The sequence below is a fragment of the Manacus vitellinus genome, unplaced genomic scaffold (genome assembly GCF_001715985.3).
Source record: "Manacus vitellinus isolate BGI_N305 unplaced genomic scaffold, ASM171598v3 scaffold_98_pilon, whole genome shotgun sequence".
Lineage (NCBI taxonomy): Eukaryota > Metazoa > Chordata > Aves > Passeriformes > Pipridae > Manacus > Manacus vitellinus.
In genome coordinates this window covers 93985-117240 of record NW_021940910.1, presented here as the reverse complement: position 1 = coordinate 117240, position 23256 = coordinate 93985, and the positions used below count along the sequence as shown (strand labels likewise).

Here is a 23256-nt window from a genome sequence, read left to right as displayed (position 1 = left end):
TACTCTGTACAGACCTGTTTTCAGTAAATTAGCTTAAATCTAAAAGCTCCTGTGCCTGGACATGAGTTTCCCACTGTAGATAGCCCTGTCCTCTCCTTTCTGTCTGAGCTGTGGTAACTGATCTTCTTGTGCTCCCACAGGATCCATCCTAATCTTTTGTCTTTCATGATAAGATCTTTGGGCAAGGCCCATCTCTTCATTCTTTTTATCTGTTATATTTTTTTAATCCATTCTGTTTATCTATCATTTTTATTCATGCAGCACAATGCATCTGGCTCTCTGATTACCACTTGTGTGTGACATGCTGCTACTTAGATATTTACTGCAGGCTGAGGTGCTGCAAGCTGTGCACAGCCACACCTTCCCTATCTCCAGTCCTCTGGCCCTTTCCCTTTTCTATCTTAAATAGCCTATGGTTTTAGCTAGCCAACTGCAGGCTTGTCCTTCCCCCTCCCCCCGCTCCCTTTCCCAGCTCTGTTTTGTTTTGAAGCCACAGTTGTGCTAATGCTGGCACAAACCTCTGCCAGGTCATTTTACAGGCTGAGGAGCTGCCAGTGTCCCAAGCACCCTGAGCCTGCCCGGCTGGCTCACTTGGGGGCTTTCTCTCTCTCCAGAGAGTCTATTTTTGATGCTCACTAAGCAGACAGAGCACTGGATATCTGGTCTTATTACCCGTGCTAGGGGCTCAGCAGAGATCTTTTCCCTGCCCCCAGCAGCTCATGTGCCCACCAAGGAGCATAATCTCATTTGGGACTCTAATCCTGTCCTCATTGCCTGGTGATTCTATCCCATGTGGTGACTTCAAGTGGGTCAGTCCTAAGGGGTGGGATTAGATGACCAAGCAGTAAATCCTGCTGCTCTTTTTTGTGTTTTCAATTATTTCCAGCTAGTTCAGCCATTCCCACTCCCAAAGGGCCCTGGGCACTGGCTGCCACCATCTTTCCAGCTCACCTCTGGGGAGGAGAGAAGCAGGAAAGGATCCTGCTTTTGGACCACAGTGGAAAGGAAGCAGCAGCAAGCTGTTACAGCCCAAGCAGTGGGGCAGCTACACGGCCCTGGCCAGGCAGTGGATCCATCACATGGATCCTGGGCATAAGTGGGATTTTCATTGGCACCAGTCAGGTTTCAGTGTAAGCAGCTGGGACGCGTCCGCAGCGAGGAGAGGTGCCGATGCCTTGGTGGGAGCACCAGCCTTCCCCAACACACTTGTATGTACTCCCTTGCAGCCACCATGGTCTCAGCACTTCCTTGTCCTCCACCTGTCACCCTGAGCCTCCTACAACCTACTGCCTTGCCCTGTCCCGAGTCCCCAACTCTTCTATCCCTGCTTACCTTCCTTGCCCAACCCTGACATTGCCTACTCTATCTCTACAACCCATCCATCACCAGTTTTACACCCTTCCCCAGCTCTCTGACCCTCTCTTTCAAGCTCCTGGGATTCCAAGATCCTGTTTGAATGTATCCTTATTCCCCACGCTGAACAAACCAATTCTGCCACTCAGGCCAGTGTGTTTCCCCACCCTGATTCCAACCACTTGACCATCCCCAAATTGCAACCCCAACTCTGCTTTTCAAAGGAGGTCCGCAAAAAACATCCCACTGCCAACAGATCAGCAGATCAGTGTAACCCAGGGGTTTCTGGCAATGTTCCTTCCTCTGCCTTTCTCCTGCCCTTCTGTGGGCAGGGCAGGGACTGGTGCAGAGCAGCTGGTGCTGTGGCCCGTTTTGTGCGCCCTGTGCACAGGGGAGTGGGGCACAGCGTGGCGCTGGCAGTGAGCGCAGTGCCTTGGCAGGAGAAGATAAATGAGGTGGAGGGAGCAGACACGCATGACTGGTGTCAGTGAAAAGCCCATTTGTGCTTAATAAGTCTGAGAAACAGTCCAGGAGCCTTTCATGCGTGGGGAAATATGGCTTGTGGTGCTGCTGGAGCCAGCAGTCACTCCGGGTATCGTTAAAAGGAGCAGGCACGCGGACAGGCAGGAGGGGTTCCCTGAGTGCATCTTCCTCCTTAGCTAATGCTCTGGAGTGCAGCCTCAGCACTTCACAAACCACCTGTCTGGGCCAGCATGTCACTCCTATTTCCACTTTTGGGCCTCATCTTCCCCTGGAGGGGTTGCAGCTCCACTGCTTTAGGGGCCCAAGAAATTTAGCATGAAGTTTCCCAGTGTATTTGCTGTTTTTTTAAACCAGGGCACTGGAAGGGAAATGCTGGTGGTGATTTAAGTTTTTTCCTCTGTGGACAAACAGCATCTTTTAATTACTTTCTAGTATCTGGTTGGTGTAGCCAGTGCAACTGCCTGAAAGTCAGTATTTAGATCCCTAATTTTCCATGGGAATTGAGACTTTTTTACTGTGGGAGTTTGGAGCAAAAACTTGAGTGGGAGACACGCTGGCTTTTGTGGCATGGCAGTGGAGAACTGCACTTCTACTTGAATTGGGAAAGAGGGAGGCAGGGGGTGGGGAGCATCCTTTCCCTTAAGACGCTGGATAAAGCCTCTTTGTAATGATTAGATCCAACTGCTTAGAGGGAGAGTGTTCCTGTGCTTACTGAACACATGGGAGCACAGTTCTGACCAGTATACTTAGTACTGTGCCTGTGATGGTCACACCATGTGCCCCAGTCAGTAACATGGCCAAGAGCTGCACAAGTCAGGAGTGATTTAGAGTTCACAGTTTGAGAAGCCTTTGGGGACACATTAGTGTTATCTCAGAGGGGCTGAGCTTGTTGCTTTTGAAAGCAGCTTCCTTTAAAGGATTTCCATTTGGGATCCAAAATCAAAGATCTCATGGCTGAGCTACGTTGCACCATTAAAGAGGAACTACAAATTGCTTTCTTGAAACTTATGGTAGTGTGCCACTGATCACAGTATTTAGTGAATTATTCTTGTCAGGGTGTGATGTATCTTTTATTCTGAAGTCCTTAAGAATCTGTTTTTCACAGACCTATAAAATCCCAATGCTGTTAAAGCTACAAACCAGGTAGCCGTTCCCAGTTTCCCTTTCTTTTTGGCTCCTTGGTTGGTGTCTCAGAGAAGCAGACAACAGTCAGTGAATGCACAGGACAGCAGAACCAAACAATAAATTTGTACAGAGAGACCAGACTGGGAGAAACAATAACAAACAGTTCCCAGGAGAGGAAATGAACCGCACAAACAAAAAGGGTGGATGAAAATAAGTTTCCACCATGAACATTAACGTCAGCTGGTTTCCCTTTGAGTCTCTAATACTGTCTGGCATCTCCAAACCAGGTAGTTGTTCCAGACTAGGCACAGCACGCAAGCCCTGGCCATAAATAAGGATGTTGCTTGTAGGATATTTGTGTTCATATGGTGGCAGAGGCAGTTCCCTTCTTCACTCAGGCCTTGTGCTGATGGTTTTGCTCGGGGCCTGCCTGCAGCCAGACACGATAAAGCTTCTGTGTGCAAACTTCTGCTCACTGCCATGAGTAATTCCCCAGTGTTACCCTACTGCTCGAGAGACCTGTCAGTCACCAGGACTAAAATGACTGCCATGTATCCCTCAGCTAATCCTTGTCTAAATTAGTCATTAGGCCAGACACTTGGGGTTTCTCCAGTGGGAAGCATCAGTCAAGTGCAAGGAGTGGAGTGGCAGCCCATTGTGTTTATAATCCACTTTACTCTTTAAACACACTTAGGGGGTAACACCTTGTCAGCTGGGGTTAGGGAGTGGTTTCTCTATCTCTGTGGGAAAGCTGAGGAAGGGAGAACCTGTGTTTAGAGGTGTAGTCCACAGGTGGGTGTCCCTGCTTTTTATGTGTATGTGAGTCCCTGCACGTGGTGCCCAGTGTCATGCTCATGTCTCACCTTGATTACTTATGCTTCAAATAGACCTTATTCTCAAAGCTTTTATGTGTGTTGCCACAATGGCTCTCTTTTTTTCCTTGCTAGGTCTCTCAGCTACTTCATTTACCCTTCTATTTGGACCAGAAAAAAGGGCAGGTAATCTGCTGAGTGCTTGCACTAAACCCTAACTAATGTCTGCTCCCTGTTAGACTAGTTTGAACTGTTTTCAGCTGAGGCTGGTCTGAGGCCACGTGCTGTCTCCTCCCTTCCAGTGGGTAGATCCTGCAGTGCTGAGCTTTAAAGCCTGTCCTTGATCTTATCAGCAAAATGCCTTCTAAGTCCTCTGCTGGCAATCAGAGAGAGTCCAGCAGCCAGGCAGGGAAAACACATCTAACTCAGGTGGTTGCTGCTGCTGCATTGGCCAAGCTGCTGTGTTTGCTGTTGTGTTCTCACTAATGGATGAAGGGAGCCTGTCTCCCACTGCTCTGATCTCTATGAGGATGGTTGGGGTTGCAGTGGAACTTGTGAGGCCAGGATCTCTTACAGGTCTGGTTGGGGCAGTCCTACTGACATCCTGGGAACATGAACTACACCTTGTAGTGGACATTGGTAGGATGGAGGCTGTAACATGCATGCAGACATGTCTGCTAGTGTGGAAGAGAACTACTAACCACAGCTACAGCAAAAACAGGGGAGAACATTAACAGGTTTAGTATTGTGCTGGAAGTGTGCTGAGCGTGACTTAGTGTTCCCTAGTGTTCCCTTGCTTGTCCATTAACTTCTGATCCTAAGATGCAAAAGGCCAGGAGGTGCCATCCTGCTTTAACAGTAATTGTATTAAAAGCTTCTCTTTTGTGACTTGGCAGCTTTTGGTTCCTGGTTTGTTTCAATTCAACATGCTGTGTCATAGTTTCCACAGCTGCCAAATGGAATTTGTAGGTATTAGAGGTGTTATGAAGCCTAAATAATGTGTACGGAATTCTTTCATATTTTCAGGCTGAAGGAATGATAAAATCTAGACACTGTTATATGTTTATATTTAGATTATATTTAGTGGGACTGTTATATAAATGGCAAATTTTTAAATTACGTGCTTAAATTTATTTACTTTAGCTTTAGCTACCTATGTATATGGAGTATTTATAATGAATAATCCCTTTAGATGTAAACACAGTTTTTCCTATACTCCTAAATGCGTCTCCCTCTAAAAAGCTTTACTTCATGTATGAATGCAGAGAGTAACAATAGAGAGGTAATGAAATTAAGACAGTTCTAGCTCTCTGGTGGAGTACCTTTTACAGTGCTTGTCACTCTGCAGTGTCAGTTGTTTGAAAGGATCAAAATTTCTGGTCCAGGCAAGTACAGTTTACATCAGTGTTTGTGCTCTGGGCCCACAGAATTTGATGTTTGTTTCTGGAGATGATGATGATGATGATGTCTACAACGGGTAGAGGAAGGCAGTGTTCAGGTTGCTGGCTTTAGAAGCTCAGTGTTCTGTCCTACTCTTTTAATCCAAAAGGAGAGAACATGCTAGATTTGGGACAGGAAGGAATGTCTATACTGCAGCTGTCATTTTGACTAAAGCAGGCAGATGTACCTAATTTAGTTTTAGATTAATTACTCTGCCACAGGGATGGGAGCTTTAACTTCCCTTAGAATCACAGATGAACTTCTGCAGCTCAGATGTCCATGTCTTGATGGGCAATGCCCCAATACCACTGGTGGTGTTATGCATCTAAATAAGGTTGATACCAAGTGATAGCAGTGACTGGGGAGTGATATTACTGTGCCCTTTGTAGTATTTGTCTTTTATCCTATTCCACTAGCACCGAGCTCTGGCCCTGAGAGAAAGAGCACTGTCCCTATGTGGACCTTGTGAGGTTGGAAGATCCTGGGGGAAGAAAAGGCAAAGGAAGCCTGAAGAGCTCTGCTTTCAGTTTGAGCTGTATCTTCTCTTATGGGGCAAACATCCCTATGGGCAAGAAGATCAGATGAATTTGGAAAGAACAGAGAACCTCTTCTGACTTGTGGTCACCAGAGCCTCATGATCTAGCAAACTCACTGTCTACAAAATCAGAAGTGCCATGGGGACAGTCCTAGGAGAAGCTGGGTGAGGTAGAAGTTGAGTCTAGGCAGGGAGTCTTGTGCTGGGTGAGGTAGAAGTTGAGTCTAGGCAGGGAGTCTTGTGCTCTGGGAGATGAAAGCTGGGTCTTCCAGCACCTCATCATGCTTGTATCCTCTAAAGTCCCCAAAACACAGGTCCCACACTGCCAGCACAGTCATCCTGACAGGGTAGTTGGTGTTCAGTGAGGGGAGAGAGGGAGATGGTGTCATCCATAGTCCCACAGCCCTCCCAGTCCCCATTTTCAAAGGCTGTATAATAACATTTTGCTGTTTTGCTGTTGACACAGCTACTGTCATGATATTGCTGCTGTCACACTTTCCTGGACAAAACTAGCCTGGATATGTGTGGACATGCTGCAAACATGACTGTGGCCTGCAGCCCAGGCATAGCTTCAGGACCTGGATCCTCTCTCTGTGCAGACACACTGTACTGAAATTGCTGGGATATCTCTCATGTTTGTAGCAGTTGGAAGAACACTGGCATGATCACGGCCAAGACAGTAAACAAAAATCCCCCAAACAGCTGCTCTTCATCTTCCACGTGATTGTTTTAATGAAACATGGCCCGAGACGTGTGCTGTGCTAAATCTGTGCTGTTCTGAAATAAAGCTATTAAGTTGTTTTTTTCTTTTGCTAACAAATGATAAGTCTTATTGTGGAATAATAAGTGTTACAGTTGGATAAAGTCTTTATTTCTAGAACATATAGCTGCAGCAATGCAAACCCTCACAGTGCTGGCTTTTCAAATGTTTGTGATTTCATATACAGCAGCTGCTTATCTGACAGGGAAATTAAGGTTGGTAAGAACATTTTCCATTTCACCTTGAAACCATCCTGATTCTGTGGTAATTACTGTTATGTTTCTATTTTGGGTCAGGTAAAAATGTGGTAACTGGGAGAGAATTGTGAGTGTTACATTGTGCCCTAGGAGCAATTAAATCAAGTCTATCCCTAAAAAGACTGAAGGTGCAGAAATTGGAAAAAAATTAAATGAAAGGGAAACCTGCAGGTTTTCACAGATGTTCAGTGCCCTCACTCAGCCCAGTCGTTTGCTGTTCCTGCCACTGCTGAGATTTGGATAAACTGTTTTGTGGAATGGTCGAAACAGTAACAGTAGTATTTTGCTATTATCTGTGTGGTGAGCAACAGATTTTATTTTTGCTGTTAGAAACTCAGGTTAAATTAAAGCAAAAATTAAGAAAATACTATTTTAATTTTTTTTTTCTTGGAGGAAGGTGAGGTTGTTTAGCAGAGGTGCTGTGAGTGTGTGCTCAAGGCCTGGTTGTGTATTGTATGCTGATGTAACGGACCCACAGATGACAGGCACGTATCAGGCCCTTGCTTCAAAGCTCTCTCTGGGGCCTTTGATGATTATGTGCCGCTATATCACAAGTTGCAATGCAAGAATATTAACATATCTTCTTCATTTTCCGTGCAAAAGGGTGTGTTGGTGTCATCTTCCCTGCCAGGTCTCTAACCTGACTCATGTCCACATACATAAATCGCTGACTGGAATGAAGTGGAATTTGGGTTAGCTGGCTGAGCAGAGCAGCTGGAGGAGGTTAAAAGCTTGAGTACTGCTGACACTTGAGCTGGGGGTGCAGGAGGAATGTAGCACTCAGGTTACAGCAGCTCATCAGTTGCTAACCCCCTGGCTTTGCTGGCCCAGCCATTCTGCAACAGCAGAATATTATTTAGTGATCTGGTTGCTCTCAGCTTGCCCTCACTGGGCAAGTCATCAGACTGCAGAGGTAGGATGTGTTGTGTTGGCTTTAAATCAGTCACTGAGAATAGAGTGGCTGTGCAGAAATCCAGTGCAAGCTCCAAAACCCATCCAGAACTGCCCTGAGCTCTGGGCAGCTGAGATCGCACCCAGCTGAGCAGCCATGCAAGGAAACTTCATTTGAAGGGTAAATGTACCTTACACTGGCCTAAGAGGATTACCTTGAGATTCCTCTTGGAGTGAGAACATATCCCAGGAGTGGCTCAGCCACTGGCAGGACTAGCCAAAATTCAGGTATGAAATCATATGGCAGGTTGGAGAATGAGATGGCAGAGGTGACAATTTAACAAAACATAAGTTCTCAGGACTCCACTGCCAAACATATAAAATCAGCAACATAAAATGTCTTGCTATACAAGCAAAGAAGCCCCATCCATTTAAAACACTTTCAAAAGCAAAATAGGCTAAATGAGAAAGAGCAAAGCAAGTCTACTGCTTCTCTGTAACAGTCTACAGGAAAGGAAAATGCAAAATCCCATCTCTGGAAGTGTGCAAGGCCAGGCTGGATGGAGCCCTGAGCAACCTGGCCTAGTGGAATGTGTCCCTGCCCATGGCAGGGTGGTTGGAACTAGATTAAGGTCCCTTCCAACCCACAGCATTCTGTGATTCTGTGAAATGCTGCCAAACACAGCATACACAGAGAGATCTTAGGAAACCACAGGTTCAGTAAAATTAATTAAAAAGTCTACTGCTGATGCTTTGGGACAGCACTGAGGAAGTTCTCCTTGTGTGCTGGTTGCTTCTGGCCGATGCAGAAAAGCTCTGTAGTCCAGGAGGTGGATGTGGTTAAACTGATATGCTGTGGAGGTGAGAAGAAATTTTGTACATTTTTCTTGTACAAAAAGCTTCAGGCTGAAAAGTTGGGAGATTACTGGTCTGCCAGTTTCCTTGAACGTAGAAAGTGCAGACTGTCCCATGGCTGTAGTTGTAAGCACCTGGTGCCTTGTCTACTTATGCTCCCTAGAAGTAAGGTACTAAGGAATTTATATGGGATAGAGGCACTGATTTTCCATTACTGCATATTGGAAATTTCTGAAGGGGTGTTGGTAAGTCAATAGGTAAATTAATGCATTGCCTTCCCAGTGGATCAGTGCCAGTCCAATAGGGGACAGATAGTGTTGCCTAACAGCTTTAGCAAGGAATGTGTCCAGTTTTGCCTTTGATTGTAGATGGTCAGGATGAGTCCTTTCTATGTGCCTTAGAATCAGGCTCTATGTGGTAATTTCAGTATTTTTTTTCAAGACTATATGCCATGAGGTATCTTTCAGATCCTCCTCCCTCAACAACTTGTTAAAACCTAAATGTATTTTTTATTAGTTAAGCAATTCGTATTCTGAATGTCACTTGAGGTAGCTTAAATGCCTTTTATAACCTTAACAATTCTATGATTCTGTATGGATTGAATTTTCTGGTGTTCCTACTTTATGGCAGTGGTGTAGTATGAGGGTCACAGAATACTTAAAGTCAGCTTTTTGATGGGATGTAGTTTTAATGAAAGATGTCTTCTAACCATCCTATCCTTTACAAAGTACAGTTACATTCCTTTCACCAAGGAATATGTTTGTTGCCTGGTTGAGAACTAGTATAAAAAGAAAGAAAAATATTGCGCTACTTTACTTCTTCCTTAAGCCGCGTAGAAAAACAGCACTGGAATATTTCTTTGCATATAGCAATATCTTTTTATTGCTTTAAAATTTCAAATTTTCTGTGCCCTGGAAATATTGTGTATGGCTGAGAACAGCTGGGTGAATACCATTAGAGAGATGTTTAACTTTAAAAGGGAGTAATTTTGATGCAGGCCGTTTCATTGTGATTCTGAAGCAAAGCAGCTCTTTGACTCAGATTCTGATGGAGAAAAGTACCTGCTAGAAAGATACAACAACATCCTGCTCCTTTGCACATGGCCAAGGCTACTCTAAGACCAAATGACTGCACTGAAGATTCAGAGATGCTCACCACAGAATCACTCCAAAAGGAAGAGCAAAGAGAGGGAAATGATGCTTTTAACAACTCATTTTTGTCCTCTCTAGGTTACTGGACAGGGCAGTTTTTTTCTCTTCCTATTGTTCTGATGGATTTCAATGAGGAAGGGAGAAAAAAGGCTCAAAGTACACTGTTGGGTCTAACTTTGTGTTATTTACTTGCTTGTTCAACCAGGGACAGGGAGCCCTGTCTGAGAGACTACGGAGCTTTAGCATGCAGGATCTGTCGACGATCCGCGGAGACAGCAGCAGCACTGTTCCTGCCTCGGTCACCGTACGGACAAGTAGCAAACAGAGCCTCCCAAAACCATCCAGAAGTGCATCAGAAGGCACTGGCAGCTCAGGTAAGTGCCAGTGTTATTTTCAGTGTTGTGTTGTCTGGAATATCACACCGTTCACTGAGGTCATGCTGTTGGCAGGAACAGACAGAAACAGACACTGCAGGCAGCACATACCAAAATTCACAGGACACAGACATGCTGTCGAGTCTCTTGGAACATAAGAGGCAAAACAGGATCATCATTTGATGGTTGCTATTCCTGGCTGGTACCAGAGATGGGACTTGGGCATGCAAGGGAGCCAGACTCAGTCCTTGCAAACTGAGCTGGAAAGTTGGGCTCTGGTCTGGGGGCTGCAAGGAGTGCTGGGCTTTCCATGAAAGGGGCTAATGGAAGTGCAAAAAGAAGGGATAACAACGTACAGTAGTGGACAAGGTCATTATTATCATCAGAGACCCCATATGGTGATACAGTCTCTCTGCCCTATGTCATCTAAACATAAATGTGAGTTCTAATGGATATCTGGTTTGAATGAGGCCCACTTATACTCCTCCTAAGCTGTACAGTAGCTGTTCCAACACTGAACAGTTGTGGTTCCAGAAATTTTATCAGTGATGAAGCCTACTGAGAAATAAAACCCATATAAAGCACTCCTAGGAGCAGAGACCAAGATCTGACAACTCTTTATGATACGAAGGCTGACTACATAAGCACTGGTATGGAAAAAATGTGTCTCTGAGGGACAATGGTTTGTTTTCAAATTCTGAAAGAACAAAGGGAAGAAACATCATGGTGTGAATAAGATCCATTCCTGAGGATTAAGTTATAAAAGAATATTTCAAGCTTGGTTAAAGAAATTTTTGTGAGTCCAAATCCAAAACATTTAATTGGAGATAGCTTTGCAGATTAGATCTCAAAAGTTGAGGCATGGAGGGTTATTCCAAGCAGGTGGTTCCAGATGGCTTCTGGGATTCCCACACACCACCAAAGATCACACAATTTGACTGCTGTGATGAGAAGCCATGGAAAGTTGCACTTGGTAGCTTGTGAAACATATGTTGGCAATTCAGCAGTTTCAGCTTGTGTGTGTTGAGGTCTGTGCAAACATTCAAGTCCGTGTAGTTGCTGCCCCTTCTAGTTTGCTTTAGTTTTGGAACGTATTAGAAATGTCTTGTCTTATCCTTCTTAAAGAGTATCCATCAAGCCCTCTGCAAATTCTGAGGATTATAACTCACAGTTATAATAAAGTGTTCACACACAGAATATAAAACTCTTAGAAGAGTCACATATTTAGAACAAAATAACTGGTGTCATAAAGAAAGCATAATTTAGTTATCTTAGTTCCATGTTGTGTAGAACAGCCTTTGTAGTTTTGCTCTTAAGACAGCTCACCTGATCGGCTCACCTGGCCACAAACCCTTGTCTCAACACACAAAAGTACTTTATTTTGGTCTGGTTTCATATCAACACTGTACAAGGATCTCTCAGAATGAATCTCTGAAAAATTGTTCATGAACTTTTCAAACTGAACCTAGTATTGATCACAAATTTGGGATCCAAGTAATTAGAGATTTTGATTTTTTTTCTTCTAATGAAAACTGCACAAATTTGCAAAATCTTCTGAGACCTCCATCTGTCCCATCTCACTTAGTGATTTCATTGAGTTCCCTAATTCTCTACCTGCAAAGATAGGGACAGACACCACTTGCAGGTGGTAGTATCGTGCTGTGTGGAAGACTCCAGCTTTGCTCTCACTTTGAATCGTATTAAGTCAAAGATGTGGTCCTGATCTCTCCAGTCCTTCTGCTGTTTCATGGATACAATTTTGTGCATAGTCAGAATGTCCAGAGGGGTGAATTGATCAGAGTCACAACTATTGTGTGTGTGTGTAAGAATGTGATCTGTCAGCCAAACTGACACGTCTTGAGGGCTGTGTTCGTGTGAGATGACACTGCTCTAGGCACACCAAGCCCAGACACAGTTCTATCACTGCACCTTTCATATTTGTTTAGTTGGAGAGTTGCACATAAGCAAGGGGCAGACAGAATTTGCCTCTGCCTATTAAGTGTGCTATATATATGTGTAACATATACATATATGAGTGTGTGCATGAGCTGTCGCTACAGAACAGCTGCCACACAGCTCTTTCTCCTGTCTCAAAGCCTTCAGATGCCACAGATGTTCCTGTCAGCAGTCCCCACTCCCTCACAGAAACATTAGCCTCCTCTTTTTTTCCTGCTTTAGAGACAGTGGGACATAGTCAGTCTGACATCAGATGGAGTCAGCAAAAATACCCCAGACTGTGTGTTTGACATGAGGGTGACTCAGCCAAAGACGTCACCTTTCTTGTAAAAGGTCTTTCTAACCAGCTGTTGGAAAGCCCAGCAGCAGTAGCTGTGATACAAAAATCAGCTTTAGAAACATTAATAGAGAGCCTGTCTGGGGCTGCAGACATTGCAGCCTTGCTCAGAGTAGAAATCCTACTTTATGGAGACTTTTGGGGAAGGCTTGAAGGAGCAGATCCTGTGTCTGCAGAAGCAGTGTGGTGGTTAGGATGCAAGACTGAGTTAGGACACAGTCCACAACCTGCTGTATTGCAAAACACTGGTATGACACTGGTATCTTTGCTCCTTGGTTTGTAAAAGAGAAGGAATTGTATTTTCCATGACCAGGTCTTGAAAGCCATGTGATGGTAGATATTTGTGTATTTTAAGGTCAATAGCTTACAAGATTTATGTGGCTTTCCTGTACTTGGAAGGGTCCCTGCCCATGGCAGGGGTTTGGAATGAGATGATGATATTTAAGGTGCCTTCCAACCCAAACCAGTCTATGATTCTATGATAAAGGCAGGGTCACCTAAAGCAGGTTACACAGGAGCACATCCAGGTGAGTTTTCAATGTCTCCAGAGAGGGAGACTCCACAACCGCCCTTGACAGCCTGTTCCAGTGCTCTGCCACCCTAAACATAAAGAAGTTCTTTCTCATGTTAAACAAAAATGAGCTACATGCCCCTGGGAACAGGCAAAACTGCTGCTCCCTTTTCTCTTCTCTTGGTTTCTTTTTGCTTGTACCCTGGGAGAAGAGTCTGATCCCCCACCCGGCTACAACCTTTCAGGTAGTTGTAGAGAGCAATAACATTCCCCCTGAGCCTCCTTTTTCTCCAGGCTAAACACCCCCAGCTCCCTCAGCTGCTCCAGCCCCTCTTCCCCCAGCCTGTAGTGCTGCAGGGCGTTGTGACCCAAGTGCAGGACACAGCACTTGACGTTTTTGAACCTCAGTCCGTTGGCCTCAACCCATCAATCCAGCCTGTCCAGATCCCTCTGCAGAGCCTTCCTGCTGCCCAGCAGACCAACACTGCCACCCAGCTTGGTGTCATCTGCAAACTGACTTGGTCTCCTTGTCCAGGTCATGAATAAAGATCCTAAACAGAACTGGCCCCAGTACCAAGCCCTGGGGAACACCAGTTGTGACCGACTGCCAGCAGGAGTTCCATCCATGCACTGTAGTTACCCAGGAGCAGGATATCAGTAGTGCATTCCAGAAATAGGGCATTTTATCTGCAGTTTCTGCCAATTAGTGTTGATAAGGAGAAGTTTTCACTCACCACTCACTGTATCAGTTCACAGTTTAAATAACCAACTTGTCCTAAGAATAACAGAACCTGTGCTGCACCTCTGTTCTCCTGATGCTCAATTACCTCTTACATCAGCAACCTGGCACCCAAAGCTGACTTAGATTTTTTTTTGAGGGTTTTTTGCTGGTTAGAAGTGTTTCCCTCTTTTTCCTTCTGTCCTACTTCCGCGGCAAATCCACAAATTATGTTAGCAGCATTAAAAAAAAATCCGACAAAAAAGGAAACGTCCTTGCCTTTTGCGAGTGTTTTATTCCCAGTGTTGCCAAGAGAAACCTTAAAATAGGAGATTAATGATTCCCCAAACAAAAACTAAAGTTTTATATGATTCAAAGAAGGCTTATGTTAATTGTCCTTGGCTGCTGCCAGCTAGAATTGTGCCTGCTCGTTGATCTCTTTGTGACCACACTAATTAAGAGAATTAGCTGAGGGCTTGAGTTAAAGGTTATGGTTATAATGAAGAACACAGAGCTCTGTTCTTACCCAGTGTGTTTTCTTTGACTGACAAGACAGCATAGCTCAATTTCTAAGGGGTAACAGCCCCTGCTATTATGGAATTTTGAGATGAAGCACTCGGGAAGGAAAAGCAAGTGGAAACCACCAACCCTTTTTAATCAGAGCTCTGAAACTCCTCAAGGCTGTGGAGATGCTTATGGTTAGAATTCAGGTATAGCTGGAACAACGATGTCTCAACATAAAAATGCATGTTAACTAAATCAGCCAATAAAAGCTAAAACCCTGTCATCATATGGGACCTGTCATGTAGGATGCTGAGAGCTGACCCCACTTGGGTCGCCACCTGGAAGTGGTGGCTTTGTGCTGTGGTGGTCCCTTTCTTCAGGCACTCTTTTGGGCTGAAGAAGGTTTCTTTGGATCTTATGTTATTATTGTTATTACTATATTTATCATTGTATTATCGGAGGGGCTTCAGGTTGCACCTGATGCCCAGTATCCCTGGAAGTGTCCAAAGCCAGCTTGGATGAGGCTTCGAGCAACCTGGTGTAGTGGAAGGTGTCCCTGCCCATGGCAGGGAGGTGGAGCTAGATGATCTTTAAGGTCCCTTCCAACCCACACCATGCTGTGATTCTGTGATCTCTTGGTGATAAGGATGTTTTCCAACATCTACAAGTGCAGCTCTCAAGGTCACTGCCTGAATTTACAACTGATCAGTAACTGTGGCAGGAACAGGAACCCAAAAATGTTATTTTGACTGAATGTGTTGAGGAGTGTTGCTGCACATGGGATTTTCCTAAGGAAGGGGCATTGCTAGACCACAGCCAACCTTACAGGTGGAAAAGCCAAGCACTGCTGCAGCAGTTGTAACCCTTTTTGCTTTGGGACTGGCATTCCTGTGCCCAGGAGTGTGTGTGAGCATCACTCATTCCTACAGGAGTCACAGTGTTTGGTGGGAGGGTACAAACACAAATTGCATAAGAGGCTGCTTGTATAACTCCCTTTTGTTATGTTTTGATATGTCTGTCAGGGATGTAAAAGGCTCAATTTTCTCAACAGTCACATCAGGGACAGTCACATCAGAGAGAGAACAGCAGCCTTGTGTTAAGGTGTAGGAACAGCCCAGCTCTGGCCAGTCAAGCTGTCCAGTAGTAGAGAGCTGTGAACTGAGGAAGAAATCCTGAGTTTGATCCAGATTAAAAGTACTTCTTGTACTATTTTTGAGGGATTATTTTTAGCTCAGGCCAATTTGCTAATCTGCCTTATTGGGAGCCTCCAAGATGTTTTGGGAGACATAAGATCAAGAGGCCAGGAGCTGGAAGCTCCTCAAGCCAGCTTTGCTGCTGAACAAATGGTGTGTGGAAGCACACCCTCCCTTAGAGTAATGAGGTAAAAACAAGAGAGGGCTCCTTAGAATGAGGTTACAGGAGTTTAGATGGGTCCCATTTCCTGAGACATGGAAACACAGCCAGATCTGGTGTGGAATTTGGTGTTGCTGGTTCCAGTCCTGTTGCATGACTGTGTTTAAGAGCAGATGTGATATCTGAAAGAAAGTGAGTTGGAAAGATGGGGGACAGAGAGAGGTCTGTTGTCTTCCCTGCACAGAGAAGGCTGCTGAAACTCAGGTCTGTTGATGTGTAACCCCCCAGTCCTCCTGTGAGCATCAGGAGCAGTTCAGGTTCTGGTTCCACATCTCTTGGGCGTGTTTCCAAGCCCACCAAAACATGTGAAAAGGCTCTGCTGACATGGGTGGGCTTTGGCCAAAAGCTGGCAGCAGGACCATGCTGCACTCTGCAATAAATAACTGCTCGGCTTGTTTCATTTCCATTGTTGTTATTTTTATAATGTGAATGGTGCTGGTTTAGACGGATTTGTGACTGTGTGAATCTCTTGAAACAAAGTACCATGTGAAGAGCTTGACACTCAGTAACAACCTCATGCAGACACAGCAGTAGGTTTATTTTTGCCTGCTGAAGAGTGTCTTGTGAGGCCAAGAAATAAAATATGCAAGAGCTGCCTTTGAGACAAGGGGAATTGTTCCTTTTCCTCTGCCTTTTCCTGCTTTTTTTTACCTTTACCTTTTGCTGTCTTTGGTGCCTTGCAGTGCTGCCTGTACATTGAGCAGTCCTGCTGTGAGGATAGTTCTTCCACAGGTGTGGATCTGCTCAGCACATAGCGGGCTCCAGCTACTCCAGGTGTATTCACACCCATCCCACAGAAAGACCCTTCTCCTCCTCATCACACCTGGATGACACGAAGGGGCAGAGGCTGCTTTTGCCATGATTTGGAAGTGGCTGCCGACCCCCCCAAAAGTACATTCCATGAGTCATCACCACTGCTCCCGGGAAGTGTGTGCACACCTTCCTTTGACACACACCAAGGAAACACAATGATCCCCTCCCTCCACGCAGCAGGCCCACCACCTCTTCATCTGATCTTTGCTTTGCTCTTAGTTCAGCATTTCTTGACTTAGTGTCCTGGCACCCTGATGATAGAATGTGATATTTTAGCTTCAGTGCCTGTTCCAACCTGTGCTTTTTCCACAGGCAGAACTGCCCCTTTCCTTTGGGGACTGTAAATGTCATGTGGCTACTCATTGTTATGGAAAACTGGAAACTCCAGAACAATATTTCCATGTATTTTTCAAGGCAATTTTATTGTTCTGGCGAATGTCCAGTAACAATCACAGACAAGACATGTCCTTATTAACAGTGAGGGGCTTTTGCATTTCTTAATCTTACAGCATTGCCTTAATTTGTGTTGCATCACAGGACCGTCAGTGTCCAGAGCTGATGCTGCCTGGGCCAGAGGATCACAAGCAGTGGAACCACCTTCTGTATTGCCCAGACCGAGTGTCCTTTCTGCTTAAGCTCTCCCCAGGCTGAGATCATTCTCATCTGGAATGATTTTGAAGCAGAAACGGGCAGTGTGCTTTCTGACACTCTCCATTCCTCTGTGCAGGAGACAGTCAAGGCTGTTTCTTGATTTTGCACTGAAGAACCAAAGGCTTTTCAGGACAGAACAAAGGTGGGGGAACATCAACAGTCAGGACGAGTCTGGTTAGTTCAGTCACCACAAACCAGAAAGGTGTGTGAGAACAACCCCTATGCATGTCTTGTCTGAGCTCTCACAGAATGAACTGTCATAAAACTGTGATCAACTCCCTTCTGTCTAAAATCAGAGGCTGAACCCACAGCAGATCTCATAAGGTTGGTTGAGGAAGCCCATAGTTTCACAGTAGCATCCAGCCAGTGTGAGGCAGCAGTTTCATATTGAAAGGGTGTGACCCATCTGTTTGCTTTTGGCCCATACTGGCCTTTCCTGTGGACACGTTCAAATTTTATTTTTACATATTGGCCCCAGTCAGGGAGCTGGTTCAAGTTAAATGCTGTTCCTTGCTTCCAGGTTGCTCTTGACCTGGGTCAGATCCTCAAGCCAGGAGAGAGCAGCAGCTCAGACATCAGTAAAGGGACAAGGAGGGTGGAGGCCAGAGTGTGAGATGCAGTGGGATGTCTCTTCTCAACAGCAGCTCTGGTTTGTGCTGGTTTAAAATGACTGTGAAACTATGGAAAAACTTTCAGTGTCTACAGTGCAGTATAATGATAACAAAAAAATCACACAGGGCTCAACCCTTTTTCTTCTTCAAAAGCTTTTTTTATATGGAGTCACTGATGCCAGTGTGAGCATTAAATTGAAAGGCTCCAACTGGAAATTATTTCTAGGCTGTTTCCTGGAACATAAGGTGTCCACAAGATGAAGTTGTAAAGTTCACACTTTCATGAACAGCTATGAATCACCTGAATTTGCACTGAAGGGTGCAGTGCAATTCCCTTGGTTGTTTTCACTCTTATGGCAATTCCACCAAGATCTTAATTGCTGCAGGACCTTCCTGATTTAGGAAGATCAGGGATCTGTGGATGATTTTCCTTAGAAGCTGTGTGAATGACTGCAGCAGCCAGACTTATACCAGAAGTCTAAATGTACTGAAAAAAGATCCAGGCACGTAGCAAAACAAGCCCACCCCATGTTTATTATCATACAGCTTTTTGCACTGTGTTACCCATTTCTTACCCACACTCCCAGGTCCCTCCAGTCAGGATTTATTTCTGCTTAGTGGTCTGAGAGCACAGCCAGGGAGCTGTACTTCATCCCATCCTTAACATCCATGAGGGACACAGCCTGGGATGAGTCTGTGCTCCATGTTATCAGTGGAGACAGTGCACACGAGGGCCTTGAAGTCCCCCTTCCAAATGATGCCAAGTGTTTTCTGGGAGTCAGTGGCTTAGCCCGATGAGTTCCTAACGCTCAGCTCCTCTTTCAGTGTGCACGTGTTGCTCGGTGTGCCGACTCCTCAGAGGTGAGTGCTGGATTTCCTGTGCCCTGGTATCCATGCATCCCTTTTGGGCATGGCTGTGTTACCCAGCCTGGCTTGCTCCCACTGCTCTTGCTCACTGGGTTTCCTAACACCAGGGAAACAAACACCGGGGAAGGCCAGGGTTTGGCAGCTGTGTGTGTGCTGATGGCAAGTGCTGCAGTGCTTCTCACCGTACTGACCTCTGTTACCCAAGGCTGGGGAATCTTTCTTTGGAGAAAAACTTCATTCCTTTCTCTTCTAGAGGATGTGCCATGTCCTTGCTGTGCAGTGTAACTCCTCTGCCATGTGTCTCCCAGTGCTAGTGTAAACCCACTGGGAACGCAGCAAGAGCAAACCCTCCTCAGTCCCAGCCCTGTTTTGCTCTGTTCCCTAGGGGTTGGCACGTGTTTCTCTTGGTGGAGAGGACATTTGTATTTGGGATAAGCAGAGTATGTAGCAAAGCCCAGTATGACAAGATAGGGTTGAACAGACTCTCCCTGTTCCAGTCTACACTACAGCCGTTTTTGAAAAATGTCCCCACTGTCCCCAGCGTTTATTGTGTTTACAAACATAGGAATGCAGTGAATGGTTTAGCTGCTGGTGGTCCTTTCAGTGCTGTGCCAGTTAGTTTGGTTGCTAAGAGCCGAGACGTGTCACTTCTGCATTTTGTCCCTGTGGCAGATGAAAGGAGTGGGAGACCTCCAATTTGGGCATGCCAGAGGATGGTGCTGCCAAGCAGCTTGTCTGAGAGAAAAAAGAAATCCAGACTGGCAGTGTCTCATGTTGGTGGAGGCAAAAGACCTTTGTAACTCCTTTTCTTCTCATCTCATGTGCTTTTTGTTAATTTTTGCACACCAATCAACCTGGGGACGGCAGCAGAGGGACTAGAGGGTCACAGTGCTGCCACCGTGCTGTGCTGCAGCCGTCTGTGCCATCCCACTGCCTTGCACCTGGTGCCACAGCCCTGTGCAGCACCAGTGCTTGGGGGCTGGTGATCCCAGTCTCCTTGCACCCTGCATAGGTGGCAAACCACCCTCATGTTTGATTTGTCACCCTCCCTGCTGTCCTTTTCTGTGTGAGTGTGCCACTGTGCAGGGCAACGAGGCCTGTTTAAGGTGGTGTCTGTTTAAGGAATTATGAAACACTCGTATTCACAGGGCATTTTATTAGCACCCTTCTAATTTTAGCCTAAACCAATTTTATGGATTTGACTTAGAAGTGTTATTTATAAAAAAAATCACTAAATCCTTATGGGCTTAATAGTCATGAGTTAATCTTAGGAAAGTCATTTAATGATGCTAAAGCGACGATCAGTCCAATATGTTTACAAATTGGACCCAAAATCATGCTGATCTGGCTGAAATTGTGTGCCCTTTCTTTCAGACTGGCTTGTCTTACTATTCCCACCCCCTCTCCAACATAATCCAGTCCCTTAGACCATGTCAATAGGGATGTGCTGAGGCTCTATCTCATAGAGGGTTCATTCTGTCTCCACAGGCCGCCCTTTCTCTGTCTCCAAGGCAATAGATGCATTAATGCACTCTCAGACACTGGCCTGCCGTTAAAGTGCTCCTTTGTAAATGCAGCTTTGGTAGCTTGGAGAGCTGACTACGTCATGTGAACGTTTTTCAATGCCACGAAAAGCTGGGGGAAGAAAGAATCTGAATTTGTTTAGCTAGGGCTAAGTTGCCCTGAGCTATTGGCACTCATCTTTCCTTGGCACAAACTTTTTTGTAGCCAGTCTCAGAGTCTCAGTTCTCAACAGTTCTCATTTCCAAAGAGTTTATAATCTAAATGGGCAGACAGTCAAGCCTTACCTCAAGGAGGAGTATTAAAGGCTGGTTTAGAGCCTTTTTGGCAGGAGCAGTTGCCTTAATGCTCTGGCAGGTGGAACTCAGTTGTTTCTGACTCACAGAAACCCCCACAGCTCTTAGGAGAGCACAGGCTGGTGGAGCAAAAGTCTGAGCATTCCACTCCCTAGATGGCATCCTGAGAGGAGGTTTCGTGAGGATGTGACCTGCAGGTGCCATGGAGTGTGCATTTCTGTGGAGCCTGAAGGCCAGGCTGAGCACAGCCTGAGCGCCCCTGAGCTGGAGCAGGTCTGTCCCTGTCAGCAGTGGTGGCTTCTCTGTGCTGGAGCTGTTTCCCTCATAGGAGATCCTTTTCCAGCCCAGTTGGATCACTCCCACTGGCCTCACAGTCCGCACATGACAGAGCGTTGACGCAATTCAGGACGTTCCTCCTTTGCCCTGGGCAGCTTCACCAAATACAGGTGTGTTCTACCAGATGTACTCAAGCACATCTTCCTGACAGCTCCTGTGCCAGCTCCTCTTGCTCCAGTTCAGTGGCAGGACTTTGCTGGTGAAACTCCTTCCAGGTCTTTACACAGGTTTCTGATTTATCCCCTCTGTGTTCTGTGGAAAGTCAGGCTGCAGCGTTCAGGAGCAACAGTACAATTATGTAAGAGCTCTTTTCCCCCTTCAGAGAGGACAGAGTGAAAATCTCCAGGGATATCTGTTTATCTTTTGGCAGTGCCTGGCAAATGCTTAATGCTGGTCAATATTAAACAATCTCGCTTGGGACTGGCATTTAAGAAGTAACAAATATTATGTGTGGTGGTATTCTGTCAACTAACGTCTCTTAGGTGCTGTTGCGAAGACCTGGGGCATGGTGAGAGGGAGGAACAATTTTAATCCTTGCAGACAGTAAATATATCTAGCAGGAATTGAAGAATCAGCTGTATATCAGGAGAACTTTTGGGGCTGCAAGTATTTGAGGAGGAGTTTAATACTCAAATGCTGGTCAGGAGCCTTAGGCAGGGTAAGAGATGTGCAAGGACATTAGTGATGAGCAGGACTGGTTTTGGGTGTGCACTGCAAGGTTGTGCTCCACAAGGTGACAGATCACACACAACCAGGAGCACAGCTCAGTGAGCACCTTGATGGACATTAGTGTTTTAAACAAATCACCTTATGGGTCTATTAGCTGTAACCAACCCCTTTGTGGTAGGCTGCAAACTGCACATGAGTTATTACAGTGGAAAGTGCTCTAAAAACACTAATTGGCTTTGTGTCAAGGGGGCTGATCATACATCTCTAAACTAATTCAATTAAATGCTGTGGGTGGTTTAATTTTTGTTCTTAGCCAGTTTTGCTTCCAGCTCTCATTAGGGGGATTTTTTTTTTTAACCTTTCTCTTATTGAACTTAAAGAACAAACAACAACTTTCTGCTGCTGTAGGCATTTTCTCCTTAAAATTTCCCTTTACTAAATACTGAATCAAATTTTTACAGGGCTGATTTGCATCACTTTGCACTGGTACTTCTGAATGGCAATTTGGGAGTTTCTCTTTAAAAAGAGTTTAATACTTATTTTAGTTATTTCAGGGAAGAAAAAAATTTCATCAAAAATCAGTAGGTTCTTTAAGTACGTTTGCGTTTTACCAACAGAAAGTTAAAATATTAATTGTTGTTTAATAAGCTCCAGCTGAGCCACAGATATGATAAAAGCAAAGATGAATGTTTCTGTGTTCTGAAACAATGTTCCTTCCCCCTCTGCACCCAAATGTTTTCCTCTAACAGTTTATTCTTTCCTTTTCTCTATGTAAATATTATGGGACTCTGATGTAAGTGTTACAGATTGCATGAATTTTCTTCTGAGGTGTTTGGAATAGACTAGCATTTAACAACTTACTCATTTGTGGGATGTGTTTTCATTAACGGATGACTTTGTTGATGTGATTAGACTTGTTTGCTTTGGTTGCATTTGACTCCAGCTTTGGAAAGGATGTCTGCCTCTGTTTTGTGGCTCTTGGGCAATGTGTGCTGGTGGAGTTGCCTGCTCCTTCCTAACTTCTTGGTTTGGCAATGAAAACTGCTGGGGAAGTACAGGACTTGGGTCAATGTCTTTTGGAAATGATGGTGAATTTATCTTTGTTGCAGGGGAAAGAAGCTGATGGCCATCGTATAATAAATATCTGTTTTCCCTGGCTTTTTACTTGGTGTGCAAACCTCTTTATGTGAATTATCCCCTGGAAAGGCTTAACTTTGGAGTGACCTTACCTTCCATTACAATAATACAATACCTTGCTCCTGTCTTGTGTAGTCTGTGACTGTGGTTTTCCCCATTGCTCCTGAGGAATTACAGTGATGGGAGGAAGAAGTATTGTGCCCAGCAAAATAAGGGGAGGTCCAATTTCTCTCAAAGTTGCCTGATTCCTACTGTAACTGTATTTAAGTATCCAGATTTTTCAGAGGGTCTAGATCCAATTAATTTGGTCACCTGTAGTTAGAGTGGGCCAGGTCCTGATCTCTGTTGTACCCATGAAAATCCATAGGAGTTACTCTGGATTTTCACAGCAGCACAGACCAGAGTCTGAATCAAAGTGATTGCTGAATCCCACTACTGAATCCAAGGAGTTACTGTAGAAAAAGCATTGCAAGTGAGATTTCTTAGCCCTTGTTTAATCACAAGATTAAAGATGATGATGACCTGGCCCTACATTCACCTGTCCGTGCTTGGTTGTTCCCTGTGGTGCATTTAACAGCTTAGATCCCAACTCTCAGAGCACTCGAATTTCTACTTTAACTTGAAATGTGCCCAGTTTCAGGACTTCCCACACAATGTGGCAAATACTGTGCTGTATCAGTGCCCTTTGGAGGAATTAAGATATAATGATAGGAACTGGAATTAAGGGGTCCATTTCCTTAGACTGTTTATAGTCAGATTCTGTCTTGCCTTAGTGGAGAGAGGAGTATAGTCTGGTCTGGGTGCTGAAAAGGTGTTTGCCAGAGGCCCTTTAGTCCTGGCACACGAGCCCATTTCCCATTTCTGCAGCAATCCAGCCCAT

General features: G+C 45.1%; 1 protein-coding gene across 10 annotated transcripts in view; it reads left to right on the top strand.

The window, feature by feature from the left end:
* Window positions 1-23256, top strand: part of REEP1 (receptor accessory protein 1) — a 68483-nt gene that overhangs the window by 36613 nt on the left and 8614 nt on the right. For 2 of the 10 annotated variants that reach the window (XM_018086553.3, XM_018086558.3), the window contains exons 6-8: window positions 3909-3959; window positions 9868-10036; window positions 18376-18411. In XM_018086553.3, the coding sequence (XP_017942042.1) occupies window positions 3909-3959; window positions 9868-10036; window positions 18376-18411 (256 nt within the window). The other 8 variants (XM_018086555.3, XM_018086554.3, XM_018086562.3 and 5 more) reach the window with 7 other exon arrangements.